This window comes from Aptenodytes patagonicus, chromosome 17 (genome assembly GCF_965638725.1).
Source record: "Aptenodytes patagonicus chromosome 17, bAptPat1.pri.cur, whole genome shotgun sequence".
Taxonomy (NCBI): Eukaryota; Metazoa; Chordata; class Aves; order Sphenisciformes; family Spheniscidae; genus Aptenodytes; species Aptenodytes patagonicus.
Window position 1 is genome coordinate 9,261,864 of NC_134965.1, and position 16,586 is coordinate 9,278,449.

General features: G+C 56.0%; 3 protein-coding genes across 7 annotated transcripts; all 3 read left to right on the forward strand.

Moving 5' to 3' along the window:
- Positions 1–1,088: 1,088 nt before the first annotated feature.
- LOC143168183 (aldehyde dehydrogenase family 3 member A2-like) lies at positions 1,089–10,706 on the forward strand. Of its 5 annotated transcripts, none has more exons than XM_076354368.1 (13): positions 1,089–1,295; positions 1,410–1,594; positions 2,745–2,918; positions 3,344–3,575; positions 3,670–3,755; positions 4,642–4,850; positions 4,979–5,096; positions 5,232–5,373; positions 5,551–5,717; positions 6,233–6,332; positions 7,239–7,477; positions 8,507–8,627; positions 8,947–10,706. In XM_076354368.1, exons 3-12 carry the CDS (start codon positions 2,757–2,759, stop codon positions 8,582–8,584), a joined length of 1,533 nt encoding a protein of 510 aa, XP_076210483.1. In that variant the 5' UTR covers positions 1,089–1,295; positions 1,410–1,594; positions 2,745–2,756; the 3' UTR covers positions 8,585–8,627; positions 8,947–10,706. The 5 variants fall into 5 exon arrangements, with proteins under 5 accessions (XP_076210483.1, XP_076210482.1, XP_076210486.1 ...); XM_076354367.1 differs by having other exon boundaries at positions 1,410–1,582; XM_076354371.1 differs by lacking the exon at positions 8,507–8,627 and having other exon boundaries at positions 1,410–1,582.
- A 1,357-nt stretch (positions 10,707–12,063) lies between these two features.
- Positions 12,064–13,125, forward strand: LOC143168345 (aldehyde dehydrogenase family 3 member A2-like). Its single transcript, XM_076354699.1, is given in 5 exon segments — positions 12,064–12,274; positions 12,493–12,578; positions 12,580–12,719; positions 12,814–12,900; positions 13,083–13,125. Coding segments are annotated over 4 exon segments (450 nt in total). The 5' UTR covers positions 12,064–12,112; the 3' UTR covers positions 12,876–12,900; positions 13,083–13,125.
- Positions 12,948–16,127, forward strand: LOC143168346 (aldehyde dehydrogenase family 3 member A2-like). The gene is given in 8 exon segments (XM_076354700.1): positions 12,948–13,257; positions 13,299–13,380; positions 13,516–13,657; positions 13,835–14,001; positions 14,535–14,634; positions 15,363–15,396; positions 15,398–15,590; positions 15,737–16,127. Coding segments are annotated over 8 exon segments (969 nt in total). The 5' UTR covers positions 12,948–13,024; the 3' UTR covers positions 15,755–16,127.
- The last annotated feature ends 459 nt before the right edge of the window (positions 16,128–16,586 follow it).

A 16,586-nucleotide genomic window follows, 5' to 3' on the forward strand; every position in this document is an offset into this window, starting at 1 on the left:
ACCCTCGGGCTGAAGGGTGAGAATTTTGCAGGCTCTGGCGAATGGCCACTCTGGAAAACGTAGGTAAATCACCATCTCCCTGCTCCTGCAGACATCCCGTGGTGGGTGCGCTGCCTGCAGAGGATGCAGCGCAGCACTGTTTCCCCAGGCACAATGTAATCACGCCGAGAGCTCAAAGACACTTACTCTGATTGCAGTAGCATTGACTCCTTATCTAATTTTCCCTGGACCTCCAGACAGCACGGTGCCTGGACAGAGCTCCAACCTGCCCTGCCTGCAAGGATGCTAACAGGATCAGGGAGAGCGGGTCAGCATCAGGTAATGCTCCTGCGAGGAAAGTCCCCACTTCTCCTACCTGCGTCATCTTGAATGCAAACCCAGCTCCTTTTCATATACCACAGTGCAAGGGCTCTGTCAAGCCGAGCCTGTTTTTCTTTCACATGTTGCCTCCTGCATGCAAGTATTGGCAGTTGCTCGTCATTCTTTTCCACGGCAGACTGTTTACTGCTGAGATTTGTGCAATAGCTTGTGAAATGTTCATGTGCTGGCTGAGCCCCAGCCCGCGAGTTGTTAGCAAAGCCAACTGACTTCACGAAAGCCAAGCTTTGTGTCTGGGGGGAGTCGTGGCTCGGGCGCAGCCTGCTGAGCTAAAGGGCACCCCCCCCAGCCTCGGGGAGCAATGCTGATCTGGGAAAATGTCACGAAACTTTGGGGGGGGGGGAAGGAGCGTGTGCTCCACGCTAGCCCCATCTCCTGGGCACGAGCACCCAGCTGCCGGCCCTGCGGGTCGCAGAGGTGTGTGGTGGGCAGGGATTTAGTTGGGCATAGTTTCAGCCCGGGAGCGTTAGCAATAAATGTCCCGTGTAAGAGCGTGTCAGAAAGGGTAGCGCATAAAAACCCAGGAGTAATTTTCAAATAACCCCCTTGCATTTCTTAGAACAAGTTGGGGCAGGACTATCTTTAACCAGAACGAGCCCAGCCTTGTCTCGCCTCCTTTCCCTGCTTTTTTTTTTTTTTTATCTTGTTTCCCCTGTGAGTGCTGTATCAAGGTTATTTCCACTGTCCTGGTCAGGGTGTTCCTGTTGATTGCTTTGCCTCCTACAAAACACCACCTGCGTTTTCAGTGCTTGCTGGCCAGTTTTCCTTGACCGACTTGTCTCTCCCTCCCACCTGAGCAGGAGGTTGCCGGAAGGGCACCACGATCCCTTCACCAGCACTGGGGCTCAGAAACGTCACCCAAAGACGAGTGCTCGGCGAGTTCATGCAGCGTTTGCTCTGCAGGGAAAAACCGAGGGGTAAAGCTGGCGGTGACATTTACCCTCCTTAGATAAGAAACCCCGAGGGGGACTTTGCTCCCCCCACACCCCCGACTTCTCACGTAATGCGTTTCTCTGCCCCACGACTTTCAGCATTTCACAACCCGCTGGGCCCCGGTCTGTGCGAGACCCGGTCCCACCCCCACCTCGGCGGAGCTCCCGGGAGAGTCCGCGGGGGACTGGCAGCCTTTGCGAGCAGCCGGCGTTCCCGCAACGCAGCCCACAGAAGCGGAGGCGCCGGGACGAGGGAAGGAGTATCCCTGACGGTAGGAATCAAGGTACTGGCGGTGCAGCCGCTGCCTGTTCCGGGGGGGGGGGGGGGGCCGGCCCTGCCCGGCTTCTGGGGTCGGGGGTTGTCGGTTCACGTTCTTCACCCCGCTCTGGTCTTTTGCTCTTTCTCCTCTTAACTTACGCTCTTGCCAAACCAACCTCATCTCTTGCGCTCTCTTAAGCTCACGCCTGCAGCTAAAGGACGCTGCTCTGGTTCCTGCCTGCCGCTGCCTCCGCAGGAAGCGATGCGGCTGCAACGCCGCGGCTGCAACGCCCCTTGCCCGGCGGTGGAAGGGCTCAGCAGCCCGGCAAAGCCGCTTCCGCGCACCGCCGCGGAGCCGCTCGGCTCTCGCACCGCGCTCTCCTCCGCCGGGGCCGACCGTTAACCTGCGGCCTGAAAACCGGGGGCGGGTGGGGGGACGGGCGGTTTGGGGGCCCCTTCTCTCCCCCCCCCCCCCCCCCCGCGGCGGCACGCGCCCCGCCCCGCCCCACGCCGGCCGCTTCCATTCTGCGCCCTCCCGGGGGGGAGCGGGCCGTAGCCCCCGCGGCCTCTCCCATTCCACCTCCGGGGGCGCGCGGCGCCGTCATGTGAGCGGAAGGCGGAAGCGGCTGACGCGAGCGGCGGCCCCGGGTGGGCGGAGGGGCCCCGGGGGCTGCGGGCCCTTCCCGGGGGCCGAGGCACCGCCGCGGGGCGGGGGGGGGGAGAGGAGGACCCCCTGGCGCTCGGGGGTCCCTGGGGTTCCTCAGAGGGGCCGCCTGCCCCCGGCCGCGCCGCCCTCGGGGGCTCTGCGCTCGCCGTGGCCTCGCTGGGTAGCGCTCGGTGCCGGGGTGCGGGGAAAGGCTGCCTTCCCTGACCTCCGCCCCTGCCAGCAGCTGCCCTTTGGTTGCCTGCGTGACACCCTGACTATTGTACCGACATTTGCTTCCTGTGCTCCTTTTCAAACTTCTCTACGTCGCAAACCGCAGCCAATTATTTAAGGTTTCAGAAAGATACGGCAGAATTGGGACCGAATTATAGCGGGTGCCGGCCCTCGAGCTGGGGAGGTGGGATTGCAGCTGGTGGTTGAGAGCGTGTCCGATGCCTGTGGGAAAGGTCAGTTTCCATCGGTAGGAGGGAGGCCCCGTAGTGAGCTGGGTCTTGCTGCTCTCTCCCCGCAGCGCTGAGCAGCCATGGAGAGGATGCAGCAGATCGTTGGACAGGCGAGAGCCGCCTTCAACTCAGGCCGGTGCCGCTCGCTGGAGTTCAGGATGCAGCAGCTGAAGGCCCTGGAGCAGATGGTGCAGGAGAAGGAGAAGGAGATCCTGGCAGCCATCAAGGCGGATCTGCACAAGGTCTGGCTTGGTCGGGAGTTTCTCCCATCAGCCGTGCATGGACAGTGGTCAGCCTGGAAGGGAAAGTGGGAAAGCCAAGGGCTGCCTTTGCCGTGCCAGATGGCTTTTGCTGATGTTCCCCATGGTCCTGGTTCTCACTGTGGCCTGCCAAGGTCTGCTGCCACCATTTCTAAGAAGGAGCTAGTCTTGAGGCAGGACTGCGAAGGCAGGTCCTGGCTGTCAGGTTTTGGCTTCTGTTGCATGTTGAGCCCCACGCACCCGGACTGGCTGTCTTCTGTCAGGGATCCTTTGGGGCAGCCCGACCAGTAACTGCCCTGGCAGATGCTTTAAGCCAGCAGAACTTACCTTGCTTCCCTGAGGTGCCGCAGTGGGTGTGGGAGGTGGGTGCCTTCACCATCCCCTCCCCAAGCTCCCTGTCGTTGCAGTGTGGGCCCAGCGCGTACAGCCATGAGATCCTGGGCGTGCTGAAGGAGCTGGCCCTGGCCATGGACAAGCTGCCGTCCTGGGCAGCCCCTCAACCTGTGAAGAGGGACCTGCTGACGATGCGGGATGAGGCCTATGTCTGCCCTGAGCCGCTGGGGGTGGTGCTGATCATCGGGGCCTGGAACTACCCCTTCGTCCTGGTCATGCAGCCTTTGATCGGTGCCATCGCAGCAGGTGGGGACCCACCGCAGCCCCTCTCCTTCGTGGGGCTGTGGGAGGCGGGAGAGGAGCACGAGGGCTGAGTGGCCGTGCTGCATTTGTCTTGTAGGCAATGCTGTGGTGGTGAAGCCGTCGGAGATCTGCGAGAACACGGCTCAGCTGGTGTCTGATCTCCTTCCCCAGTACCTTGACCAAGTGAGTGAGGCCCTGTGCCTGAAGTGATTGTCTTGAGGAAATATCTGTCATGCTTTCGAAGGGCTCCTGCAGGTTAGAGTCAAATCAGTTGCCTACTCTCTCCAAAGGAGCGTAAGCAGGAGATACAGGAAGGGTTGAATTACTCCTAGAGTATAGAGACAAGTTGACATATTCTTCCTGTGTTTGTGTAACCTAATGTGCCTACGTAATGTTGCTGCAACATGACAGCCTTTTTGACATTCACGACTGTGTAAAGAGGCATGCATGTATATCTCACTGCAATAATTGCTCTCTTGGACACTGTGCTGGGGTCGCCTCTAGGTAAGCACAAGTTTGCTTTGGATGCTGGCTGCGCCTGGCTCTTCCTGAGAACTGGGTGCCATTTGCTCGGTGGCAGTACGGCCCAGGTTTTCATGTCCTGCTGAACCACACTCAAGAGCAGGAGGTGGTGTTTCTCCTCCACTGTCTGGCAGTTCTGGCATCCATTGTGCTGTGTCACTGAGGCTGTTGTTCTGACAGCAGGGCCCCGCTGTGTGGTTTCTTCCAGGGAGTTAGTGCTTTCTCTAAGTGAGGGGCGAGAGCTGAGGAAGGAGACAGCCCTCGGGAGAGCCTGGTGGTCGTATGTGCCCTTGGTCTTAATGTGTGGGAGTAGGTCCACAGCCTGACTCAGCCCTGGCCTCAACCTCCATTTCTTTTAGTTCACGTGGCACAATATGGCAAGTGAAACTTCATTTCAGGGGAAGGAGCAGAGCTTGTCTCTGCTATCTCTATCCTTTGTCCAGATTCTAATGCAGCTCACAAGTGAGTCTGCCCCATGCAGAGCTGCTCCCTTGATACATATTTGCTTTAAATCAAGGTATCTGTAAGGCTCTTGTTTGCCCCGCAGGAGCTGTACCCTGTGGTCACTGGAGGAGTACCTGAGACGACAGAGCTGCTGAAGCAGAGATTTGATCACATCCTTTATACTGGCAATTCCACAGTGGGCAAAATCGTGATGGCAGCGGCTGCCAAGCACCTGACGCCCGTCACCCTGGAGCTGGGTGGGAAGAGCCCCTGCTACATCGACAAGGACTGTGACCTGGATGTTGCCTGCAGGTCAGGCTGTTGCAAGCCCTCGGTGGGCCATTGTCCCCAGGCTGCAGGTGTCGCTCAGGCGTTGTTGGCTGGGCTGTGGGGGCTGGAAGGGACTGACCGTGGAGAAACCATCTCCCTTTCTCCCGCAGGCGGATAACATGGGGGAAGTACATGAACTGTGGGCAAACCTGCATCGCCCCGGACTACATCCTCTGCGACCCTTCCATCCAGAGCAAAGTGGTGGAGAACATCAAGGTGACTCTGCAGGTGAGCGTGGAGTTCCCCGTGCTGTGGGAGTTGTCCCCGTTACAGGCCAGGTCTGAGTTTTGTAGCTGCAGCCCTGGAGCTGTGGTTGTTGTGAAGGTTTGTTGAGCGCTTCGGTTCTGCTGTGCCCTTTGGCAGGAATTCTATGGGGAAGACGTGAAGTCGTCTCCGGATTACGAAAGGATTGTCAACAAGCGTCACTTCAAGAGAATCCTGGGCCTGCTGGATGGGCAGAAGATCGCTCACGGGGGAGAGGCTGATGAGGCTTCCTGCTTCATAGGTGCTTCTGGCAGCTGTTGGGGAGGGGAGGTGGTAGCAGGTGCCTTTTGGGGGCTGTGTATGTGTCTGTGGCTTGCTTGGTGTGTGTTGAACGGAGGCAGTGCTCCGGATGAGGTCCTGTGATCGACCACGTCTTCTGTCCTGCTCACTCCGTCTCCTGCCCTCCTCTTTGCCGCAGCACCGACTATCCTCATCGATGTTTCTCCGGAGTCAAAGGTGATGGAGGAGGAAATCTTTGGACCGGTCCTCCCCATTCTGACCGTGAAGAACGTGGACGAAGCCATTGAGTTCATCAACCGTCGGGAGAAGCCCCTTGCCCTGTACGTCTTCTCCAACAACAAGAAGGTGGGTCTGGGCTGTGCTCCCCCACGGAGGCATCTCTGCGCAGTTCGATCCTGAACGTGGCCAGTCCCAGGCACGGCTCCCCCCAGGGCCCATGTCGACTCCTCTTTGCTTGTGAATCGTAGCGTTTGCCTCACGGGGGACCACGAGTATCCCCAGAGCTGCTGGAGGCTCCCAGTCTCCTGCTGAAGTGCTTTGCCTTTGTATGACTTTGTGAAATAGAGGGATAAAAGGCTGAATTTCTTCTTTGGTGCCGTGCAGTCTTTCATGATTAATTTAGTTACTTTTAATGTATTGCTAAGGAGGCAAGCTCCCAGATTTCCAGCTTTGAAATCCCTCCTCTGAACTTTCCCACTTTGAGTTAACATTGCATGGAGAGGGCTCGTCTGAGTTATCAGCCAGAGGAAATTCACACGATGGCTTGTTGGCTCATAGCTCCCCTTGCAGTCCTGCTCAGTTACATGGCCTGGTCTCTTCTGGCCTTTGTAATGTTCTGTTTGTTTTTTTTCTTTTGTCAGTTAATCAAAAGAGTCATCTCGGAAACCTTCAGTGGGGGTGTTACTGGAAATGATGTCATCATGCATTTCTTTCTTTCAACCTTACCCTTCGGTGGTGTTGGTAAGTTACTGGGGCTCCTTAAGTGTTGTGACTTGATGCATGGTGTGACCCAGGGAACAGCAGTAGTTGGTTTGTGTCCAAGTACCCCTTGCGCCTGTTACAGCCGAAGGGTCTCGGTATAGCAGATCTCAGTAATAAATTCTGGGAGTACATTAGGAAAGGGGCCAAAAGAGAAAAACCTTTGGGTGTGTTTTTGGGAAGATTGACGCATTTAGTGCAGACTGATGTGAAAGGTGCATTAAAAACATTAGCTGCTATCGGAGTGATTAGCAGTAATTGCAGGAGGAAGGGTAGGACTTCAGCACGGGGAGAATTGGAACAGATTACGGAACAGCCTACGGGAGCTTTGCAGAAGAGGGTTTGGGTGTTACAGTGCTCACAAGCTGACTGTGAACCAGCAGCATTCTGCTGCTGCGAACGGCATATGCTGTCCTGGAATTGGAAAACGGAGACGTACCCTGCAGGGCTCCTCAGGAAACCCTTCTCACACAGCACTAGTCAGATCTCAGAGCCTTGGCATGGGGTTTGAGAGGGAGCTAAATCTAGGGAAGAGCTGGTGATGGCTCAGAGGCACAGGGAACAGCGTACACAGGGACACAATGAAGTACTGGAGAGTACGTAGTGAAAACGGGGTGGGGAAGAAGAAGGATGGAGTACAGATGGACATCTTAGAGACGCAGAAGTGCTGCAGAGAGGAAGGAACAACTGTTCCTCTCTGAAAGAATATAGAGGAGAAGTTGTGATTTTGAACTGCAGCAAGGCAGATGCAGGGTAAGTAACACGCACTGCAGCTGGCAAGCAACTGGAATTTTCCTGTGCTGCTTCTTGCCCTGCTGGTGGCCTCAAGTGGCCAAAGGTTTGACTGGCGCAGCCTGTGGTGTGACCTGCCTGGGTTGTGTCCTTCAGGTAACAGCGGGATAGGCGCCTACCATGGCAAGCACAGCTTTGAGACCTTCTCCCACCGCCGCGCCTGCTTGATCAGGGACCTGAAGATGGAGGTTATGCACAAACTCCGGTACCCACCTGGCAGCCAGAAGAAGGTGGATTGGGCCAAGTTCTTCCTCTTGAAGCGGTTTAACAAGGGCCAAATTGGACTGGTCATCTTCGCCCTGCTGGGGATTGTGGCAGCGGTGGTGATGATAAAGGTGAGCTTTGGCTCTTTGCCATCTACATGAGTGTATGTGCAATTCATCTGATTTTCTGTAAGTTCCCTCTTTGCAACTGCAGTCCTTTCTTAGAGCCTGGCCTGTTTTTTCTGTCTTGATACTCGTGATATCTGTCCCACCTGAAATTATCAAGATCTGCTTCTCGCTCTTGCAAGTGCTGTCTAGAATAGAAATGTCCTCAGAGAAATCTCCTAGGCTGCTGGACTATTTGTTGCTCTGCCTTGGTAGGTGACACCTGTGAGAAGCTCCCTCCACAGGCAGACTTTGGTACATTTTGGACAGGTCTCTTAGGAGTGATTTCAATTCCCGGGCGTTCTTCAGCAACGTTGTGAGCTGCTCCACAGCCTAGCCCAGCCGGTCTGTGGTTCTGTGCTGCAGGGCCCTGGGGGAAGGGAGGCTGTGTCCTAAAGCCAAGGTCTATGGCGAGCTCTTGCTCCTTGCCCAGTTGCAGCCCCCATCTGACCTTATCTCAGTTATGTCCGTTTCCTCCCCTGTTTCTGGCTGGGTAGTGCGGAAGGGTGGGATGTCCTCCCCTCTCTGCGGGAGGCAGAAGCCTGCTAGTGCTGGCCGGAGGACTCATGATGCTTTCTGAGGTGGTGGGGTAAGATCTGAAACTCCAAGTGTGATCACTGGTGGTTCTCTGTGGCTGGCAGAACGGGCACTATGTGTGCCTGCGTTGGCTGCTCCTTGCAAACCTCAACTGTGCATCCTGGGAGTTTAGTAGGCTTAAGGGAGCAGCCACTGAGGGGACAGGAGATGGCAGGGTGGCTCAGGACTCTGCCCTTCAGTCTGTTCTGTGGTGTTACTGCTGCAAGGAGACGTGCAGGAGCCCAACAAGCAGGGGGAGATAACCTGCCTGCATATCTGAGTCCAGGAGGAGGCGTAAGAGCCAACAACTGGCTTAGGCCTCGAAGCACCAGCCAGAGAGGCAGGCCCCATCTAGGTGAATGCCTTCTCAGGGAAGAGGAGGAAACTCATGGCATCTTGAAATCATTTGGGTTTTCTCAGAATCACCAGTCTGTGCTGAAGAGAAAAGCCCTCTTGATTGTGCTGGCTGTTCAGAGGCTGGGCTGGCCCAGTGTGTGATAAAGAGGAGGTTTCAGAGCACTGCTGTGGCTGTCACAGTGAGGTACGAGCCTTTTTCTTCTCCTGTGTGTAGACCCGATTTGAGATCGGGCAAAGCCTTGTTAGAGTAGTGAATGTGGGGCTTGCAGAAGGTTCCCCCTGGAGCCAGAGAGCAGTGCTTTCCCTGGCAGTGCTCGGAGCTCGTACAGCATCCAAGATAACCAGCAGTCAGTGCATGCCGAGGGGGCAGGAGGCAGGCGAGCCGGACCCTGGGGAAGTCACCCTGAGTGAAGGGGCTTTGCTTCAGGCTGTTCTAGAAAGGGAGTTGGTTTTGTTTCAGCAAATCCTTCACAGGACGTTGGTGTTGTGTTTTGCTTTCACAGATGGTTTACTACTGAAGAGAGGAGAAGGCGCCATGTGCAAGTCATACTCTGAGTGCTCGCTTTGTGTCTGTTTCCTTAAGCTGAGAAGTCATTTTTTTCTTTTGTACTGGGTTATTTCAATGAGCTGTCGAGCACGCAGAGTAGCCTTAGAGAGGTACTAACCAAGAGAAGGCTCGGACTCCTGTTTACTAAAAAGCCATGCTGAAACAGAGGGACCAGTGGGTACAAGCTCTCAAAAGGAGGACTGCAGAGCAAGAAATAACCAGTCCCTACCTCCACCCCATGCCATGCAGAGCGCTGCTTCCAGGGACGCGCACACTGTGCCTTGCACCAAACCGCTTACCTTCCTTCAGTGACAAACAGGAGCTTAAGTTTCAGCTGTGATTGGGTTGACAGTGTTTTCCCTGCAGTTTTTGGGATGGTCTGTCTTCTGCTGTGCTCCGAACAACCACCCTCTTGGTGACGAGTCTGAGACAGGCTGTGCTGGCTGATGCATTTTGCCAATAGTGATGGTTATGAATAAACCTAGTGAGGTTCCCCTTGCCGTTTAATTGAGGTGAAATATTCACGGATCTCTGCGAACCAGAATCATCCACAGCTGGTCAGGGGATGCAGGCTGACACCCTTTTTGGGCTCTGGGTTTCATCACGTGCCTGTAACAATTATTTGGCAGTTAGAAAATTACAAAGATGATACCTGCACTGCCTGTATTTTGCTGATAAGAGTATCTTATGCTCATACAAAAGAACTTTCAGGCCTGTTTAGAGAAGTGGGAATCACAGAGTACCCTGTTGTGGGTTAGCCCAGGTGGGCATCTGAGCCCCACCCAGCCGCTCACTCACTCCCCCAGTGGGACGGGGAAGAGAATCGGAAGGGTAAAAGGGGGAAAACTTGTAGGTTGGGATAAAGATAGTTTAATAGGTAAAGTGAAAGCTGGGCGTGCAAGCAAGCAAATTAAGGAATCCGTTCATTACTTCCCCTCGGCAGGCAGATGTTCAGCCATCCCCAGGAAAGCAGGGTTTCATCACATGTAACGGTGACCTGGGGAGACAGATGCCATAACTCCTAATGTCCCCCCCCTTCCTCTTCTTTTCCCCCCAGCTTTTATCACTGAGCACAACGTCATATAGTCTGGAATATCCCTTTGGTCATTGGGGTCAGCTCTCCCAGCCGTGTCCCCTCCCCGCTTCTTGCTAACCCCAGCCTACGTGCTGGCGGGGCGGTGAGAAACGGAGACCTTGACGGTGTGCAAGCACTGTTCGGCCACAGCTGAAACACGGGGGTGTTACCAACACTGTTTTGGTCACAAATCCAAAACACAGCACCATCCTACTGTGAAGAAACTTAGCGACTACGATGAAAATTAACTCCATCCCAGCCAAAACCAGTACAAACCCATTCCTGGACAGATTCCTCTGAGGGAAAACAATTACTGAAAGAGCGTGTACTCCTTCATGTTTGAGCTTCTGGGTCTGCTATAATCTTGCACTAGGAGATAATATAGGGCTTGTTCTAGCTTGGGGAGAGGATGCTGGAGAAATGTAAGATGAAAGGACCTTAGAAACATTAATGTTTAAATAAGGTAAATTTAAAAATTAAATGCAATTACTCGCTATAGAGTAGAAAATTATATTTACTGTGCAATAGGTGGAATTTCTTCATGTCTAGTGAAAATCCATGTGCTAAGCCTTTTTAATGATATATTTTGCAAGTACTAAATAAACACTGAGAATTTAAATAATAAACCGAGCGTGGGAAGTCCCTGCAGTCTCCTGGGGAATCCTGCCCGTCCTCTGCTGCTCCTGGCTCTGGCCACGACTTGGCCGAACGTCACACGTGTGTTGCGAGGTGCCTCTGCCCCAGTGCAGGAGCGCAGGTGCCCAGCGCGATGGCTTGCCCGCTCGTGGGGAAGGATCCCCCAGAGCTCTGGCAGGGGAGCACAGGCAGGCTGCCGAAGAGGTGCCCGGAGGCAGGCAGGGCGCAGGGCGAGGCGGCGCTGGGAGCCGTGGAGGAGCTGGACTGTTTCTCCTCCTGTCCTGTGCAAATCCATCCCCTGATTACCTTCCACCAGCAGGCGCTGCCCGTTCAGGGTTTGTTCAGATCCAGACGATAGCGCGGGCTGCGTTTGTTGGCTCCCGACGGCTGCTGCGGCATGCGAAAGCGCTGCCCCGGCCTCGTGCGCCCAACATGGGCAAAGCCACGTGGTCTCTCACAATCCCGCATGGGCGGCTGAGTCACTGCCCCGGCTGAAAGCGGTGATCCAGGGCTTGCGTGTTCACAGCGCGAGGATATATCTGGGTAAAGGGCATCTTGTACCTAGCGAGAGCCCTGGGCCTGGGCCAGCTGTCCTCTTGTGGGAGGAGAGGTCGCCCTGAGCCATGTCAGGGGAAGGGCTTGCGCCTGCTTGCACTCGCTGCAGGAGACTGGTAGAGAGAGAAGCTTCTCTGAAGGTAACTTTCTTTTTTTCTTCGTTTTTTAATGAGTCATCTGCTTTCTCGGTCAGGATCGGGGCTGCGGCATGCAGCTGTGGCAGCGGGCAGGGAAGGGCAGATTTTAACAGTTGCAAAGGAACCTCGGTGTCTCCTATGGTTAGGCAGGGACTGCAGGCAGATCTCTTGTCCTGACTAAAAAGCGAAGGACTGCTCCCGGGAAGCAGGATGAAACCGCTGCAACCTTTCCTCATGTTTCTGCGATGCCACACGAGGGCCTCGCAGTTACAGGGAAGTCGGGTGCAGGCTGGGTCTAGGCACACAGCTCTGCTGCTTCCAGCCAGCTGCCCACCAAGGCCACGGTCATCTCCATGTTTTGGCTCCTCAGGAGCATCCCTGTGAGCAGAGGGGTAGGGTGGCTGGTGGGTTTAACGGTATCCCCGAGCTAGGAGAAAGCACCCGCAGAACAGGATCTATCAGCCATCCCCAGAGATGCTGGGTTGCCGTGAGAGGTGCCCTCTGTTGGTGGACCCTGCGCAGGTAGGACGGGGCATCGGAGGGTGGGAGCCCTGAGCAGTCACCTTGGGAGCAGGAGGTCACCCGAGGAGGAGGACATCTCCCAACCTTGCTCCGTGTGGGACATCTCTTGGTGGTGGCCCCATGTTGAGTGTTCCCAGGTCTAAGCAGCCCTCAATGACCTGGGTCTTGCTGCTCTCTCCCCGCAGCGCTGAGCAGCCATGGAGAGGATGCAGCAGATCGTTGGACAGGCGAGAGCCGCCTTCAACTCAGGCCGGTGCCGCTCGCTGGAGTTCAGGATGCAGCAGCTGAAGGCCCTGGAGCAGATGGTGCAGGAGAAGGAGAAGGAGATCCTGGCAGCCATCAGGGTGGATCTGTACAAGGTCTGGCTTGGTCGGGAGTTTCTCCCTTCTGCTGTGCATGGACAGTGGTCAGCTTTCAAGAAAGCAGCAACCCCAAAGGCTGCCTTTGCCGTGCCAGATGGCTTTTGCTGATGTCCCCCCGGTCCCAGATGACCTTGCCCTGCCTCCCTGGGCTGCCGTGGTGGGTGCGGGAGGTGGGTGCCTTCACCATCCCCTCCCCAAGCTCCCTGTCGTTGCAGTGTGGGCCCAGCGCGTACAGCCATGAGATCCTGGGCGTGCTGAAGGAGCTGGCCCTGGCCATGGACAAGCTGCCATCATGGACCTTGACCTGCGCAGAAGGACCTGCTGACGATGCGGGACGAGGCCTATGTCTGCCCTGAGCTGCTGGGGGTGGTGCTGATCATCAGGGCCTGGAACTACCCCTTCGTCCTGGTCATGCAGCCTTTGATCGGTGCCATCGCAGCAGGTGGGGACCCACCGCAGCCCCTCTCCTTCGTGGGGCTGTGGGAGGCGGGAGAGGAGCACGAGGGCTGAGTGGCCGTGCTGCATTTGTCTTGTAGGTGAATGCTGTGGTGGTGAAGCCGTCGGAGATCTGCGAGAACACGGCTCGGCTGGTGTCTGATCTCCTTCCCCAGTACCTTGACCAAGTGAGTGAGGCCCCGCATCGCTCCCTGGGTTTCTCTGCGCTGTGGGGATGCACTGGGTTGGGGTGACCCCGACACACTTGCCCCACGGGAGCTGTACCTCGTGGTCAGCAGGGGGGCAGCTGAAATGACAATGCTGCTGACCCAGAGATTCGATCACATTCTCTACACCGGCAACTCCACAGCGGGCAAAATCGTGATGGCAGTGGCCACCAAGCACCTGACGCCCGTCACCCTGGAGCTGGGCAGGAAGAGCCCCTGCTACATCGACAAGGACTGTGACCTGGATGTTGCCTGCAGGTCAGGCTGTTGCAAGCCCTTGGCAGGGACCCCGTGGGGCACTTGGACATCTCTGGGCCATTGTCACCAGACTGCGGGTGTCACGCAGGCTTTGTTGGCTGGGCTGTGGGGGCTGGGGACTGCATCCTCTGTGACCCTTCCATCCAGAGCAAAGTGGTGGAGAACATCAAGGTGACTCTGCAGGTGAGCGTGGAGTTCCCCATGCTGTGGGAGTTGTCCCCGTTACAGGCCAGGTCTGAGTTTTGTAGCTGCAGCCCTGGAGCTGTGGTTGTTGTGAAGGTTTGTTGAGCGCTTCGGTTCTGCTGTGCCCTTTGGCAGGAATTCTATGGGGAAGACGTGAAGTCGTCTCCGGATTACGAAAGGATTGTCAACAAGCGTCACTTCAAGAGAATCCTGGGCCTGCTGGATGGGCAGAAGATCGCTCACGGGGGAGAGGCTGATGAGGCTTCCTGCTTCATAGGTGCTTCTGGCAGCTGTTGGGGAGGGGAGGTGGTAGCAGGTGCCTTTTGGGGGCTGTGTATGTGTCTGTGGCTTGCTTGGTGTGTGTTGAACGGAGGCAGTGCTCCGGATGAGGTCCTGTGATCGACCACGTCTTCTGTCCTGCTCACTCCGTCTCCTGCCCTCCTCTTTGCCGCAGCACCGACTATCCTCACCGATGTTTCTCCGGAGTCAAAGGTGATGGAGGAGGAAATCTTTGGACCGGTCCTCCCCATTCTGACCGTGAAGAACGTGGACGAAGCCATTGAGTTCATCAACCGTCGGGAGAAGCCCCTTGCCCTGTACGTCTTCTCCAACAACAAGAAGGTGGGTCTGGGCTGTGCTCCCCCACGGAGGCATCTCTGCGCAGTTCGATCCTGAACGTGGCCAGTCCCAGGCACGGCTCCCCCCAGGGCCTGTGTCGACTCCTCTTTGCTTGTGAATCGTAGCGTTTGCCTCACGAGGGACCACGAGTGTCCCCAGAGCTGTTGGAGGCTCCCAGTCTCCTGGTTCTGTTGTGCCAGCTCAGGAATTTAGGTCAGGGCTTTGCCCTGACACAACAGCCCCAGGCAGTTCGGGTGGGAGGGCTGTGGAGCACCCTGGGCTCTGGCTGATGTGCAGCAGCCTCCGACCTGTCCCGCTGAGATGGAGCCTTTTCACTTCGTGTCTGTTCCAGCTGGGTGGATCTTGTGCTTAAGTAATGTAAACCTGGCCTCTCTCAAGGGACAAAGCACAGCCTGTCCCCCCCACAAAGGGGGATGCAAGCATCACCTTGACACCCACCTGCTCTGGTAAATGCCATGGTGTTGGTGGCCCGTCTTGATTTCCCTCTGTTCTGTGCCATCTTTCATTCATGGTAGCTGACCAGACGGGTGATATCGGAGACCTCCAGTGGCGGCATGACAGCCAATGACATCTTCAAGCACTCTGTGGTTCCGGATCTGCCCTTCGGCGGTGTGGGTAAGTCCCTGCTCCATCCCGTACACCTGGTTTCAGTCTCCCAGCAGCAGCTTCTGACCCAGGTGCCGTCTCGCCCGCTTGGCAGTTCAGGAACCTTCAGCTGCATTTTCCCATTATTTTCACTGGTGGATTCCTTTGTAAAAAGGCTCATTAGTGGTTGGAGCAGTGTTGGTGCCAGTGGGAGAGGAAAACCCTCTGGCACATCTGTCTGCAGCTCCAGTCCTCCTGTGCCGGGGTGTGGGATGAAGTTGCCTGTGGCCAAGCAGCTGGTTGAGTTTCCACGGTCACTGTCAGGCTCATGGCTTTGTGGCCGAGACAGCCTGGCTGTGGGTAGAGGGCTGAGATCTTGGGTGTTTCTCATGGCAGGTTATGTCCCACTGCTTGAAATAATAGACCCTGTTGCTCCTGTCCCCGACCCCAGTGTAAATTTTGTGGGAGAAGCAGGACTGGCCCTGGGGAGGAGAGGGCTGGTGCCATTAACATTTCAAGGGTGGATGCACACAACCAGCCTGAGCACCAGTTCAAGGCAATGAGCAGGTCCTCACTTATTTCTGGGTAGTTATTAAAGCTGCTCTTTGCTTCTCTGCCCTTGGGAAGCAGAGCAGCTGCTCCAGGTGTGAGAAGCACCGCGACCAAGCTTTCCCTATGTCCTGAGGGCTGCCAAACAGAATTTAAGAAATGCAACTGTCACCATGCATGGTGTGACCTGCCTGGGTTGTGTCCCTCAGGCAACAGCGGGATAGGCACTTACCATGGCAAGGTAGACCTTCTCCCACCACCGCGCCTGCTTGATCAGGGACCTGAAGATGGAGGTTATGCACAAACTCCGGTACCCACCTGGCAGCCAGAAGAAGGTGGATTGGGCCAAGTTCTTCTTCTTGAAGCGGTTTAACAAGGGCCAAATTGGACTGGTCATCTTCGCCCTGCTGGGGATTGTGGCAGCGGTGGTGGCAAAGGTGAGCTTTGGCTCTCTGCTGTCCGCGTGAGTGCCTGTTCCCAGCTCTGTCCCCTGAGCCCCACCTGGTCTCAGCCTCCATCGCCCTGTTGCCTCGGGCTCTGCTCCCTCCCTGTGGGACTCAGCCTTGTTTCTGTGCCTCTCCAGATGGTGTCCCCTGGATGAGAGGGGTGATCAGCAGTCAGCAGCACACCGGACCTGTAACCCGCCACTCACTCCTTGCAGTCCTAGTGCTGAACATTTTTTTGCTGCAATTTCTTTTCTTCCAAGGCAGCCAATGCGCTGAAGAGGTAGAAGCAAATGAAACGCACCTAAAGCAGAGAAGCTCCGAGCTGGAGGCTCCGGCTCCTGCTGAAACGTGGGAATCGATCCAGACCTACACCATTGGTCATGCCTCAGCAGTGAGTGGCAGCATGTAGGAGGAGGCAGCATCTGCCCTGCTTTGCAAACAGGAGCCCATCTAAAAGCTCTTGGGAACGGGGGAATCGTTTGTCACAAGGGTATCAACAGGCTCAGTAACGACTGGCTTTGTTTTATCTACGTAACGTCTCACGTGATCCCCATAGAAAGCTGTCTCATACCAGCAATAAACCTAACAAAATGTGGGTCTTATTGATGGGGACAGTCCAGGCTGGTTGTCCCCAGCAGCCTGCCCAGAGCAGAGGGAAAGAGCCTCTAAGAACCTGCAGCATCCCATCCTTGAAAGGACTCAAGACCGAACGGGTGATGTCTTGTTGCAGGGGAAACCACCTTTAGCCATCCAAAGTGTGCAAAGGCTACCTGAGGTGACAGCAGAGGCTTTTTGAGCTGTGGCCGCACTCTGCTCCAAGGACTCGAGGAGTGCCAGGGACCACTGCACTGCTGGTGCGCTGCATTTGGGGCTGCTGGGGGCAATGACAGGGGCATTGCTGCAACCAGAGTCCCAGGTCTGGGGAAGTCCTTGGCCAGAGTGGCTGAGCAGCCAGCCATCTCGTCTGTAATTGAATTTCAATGTTTT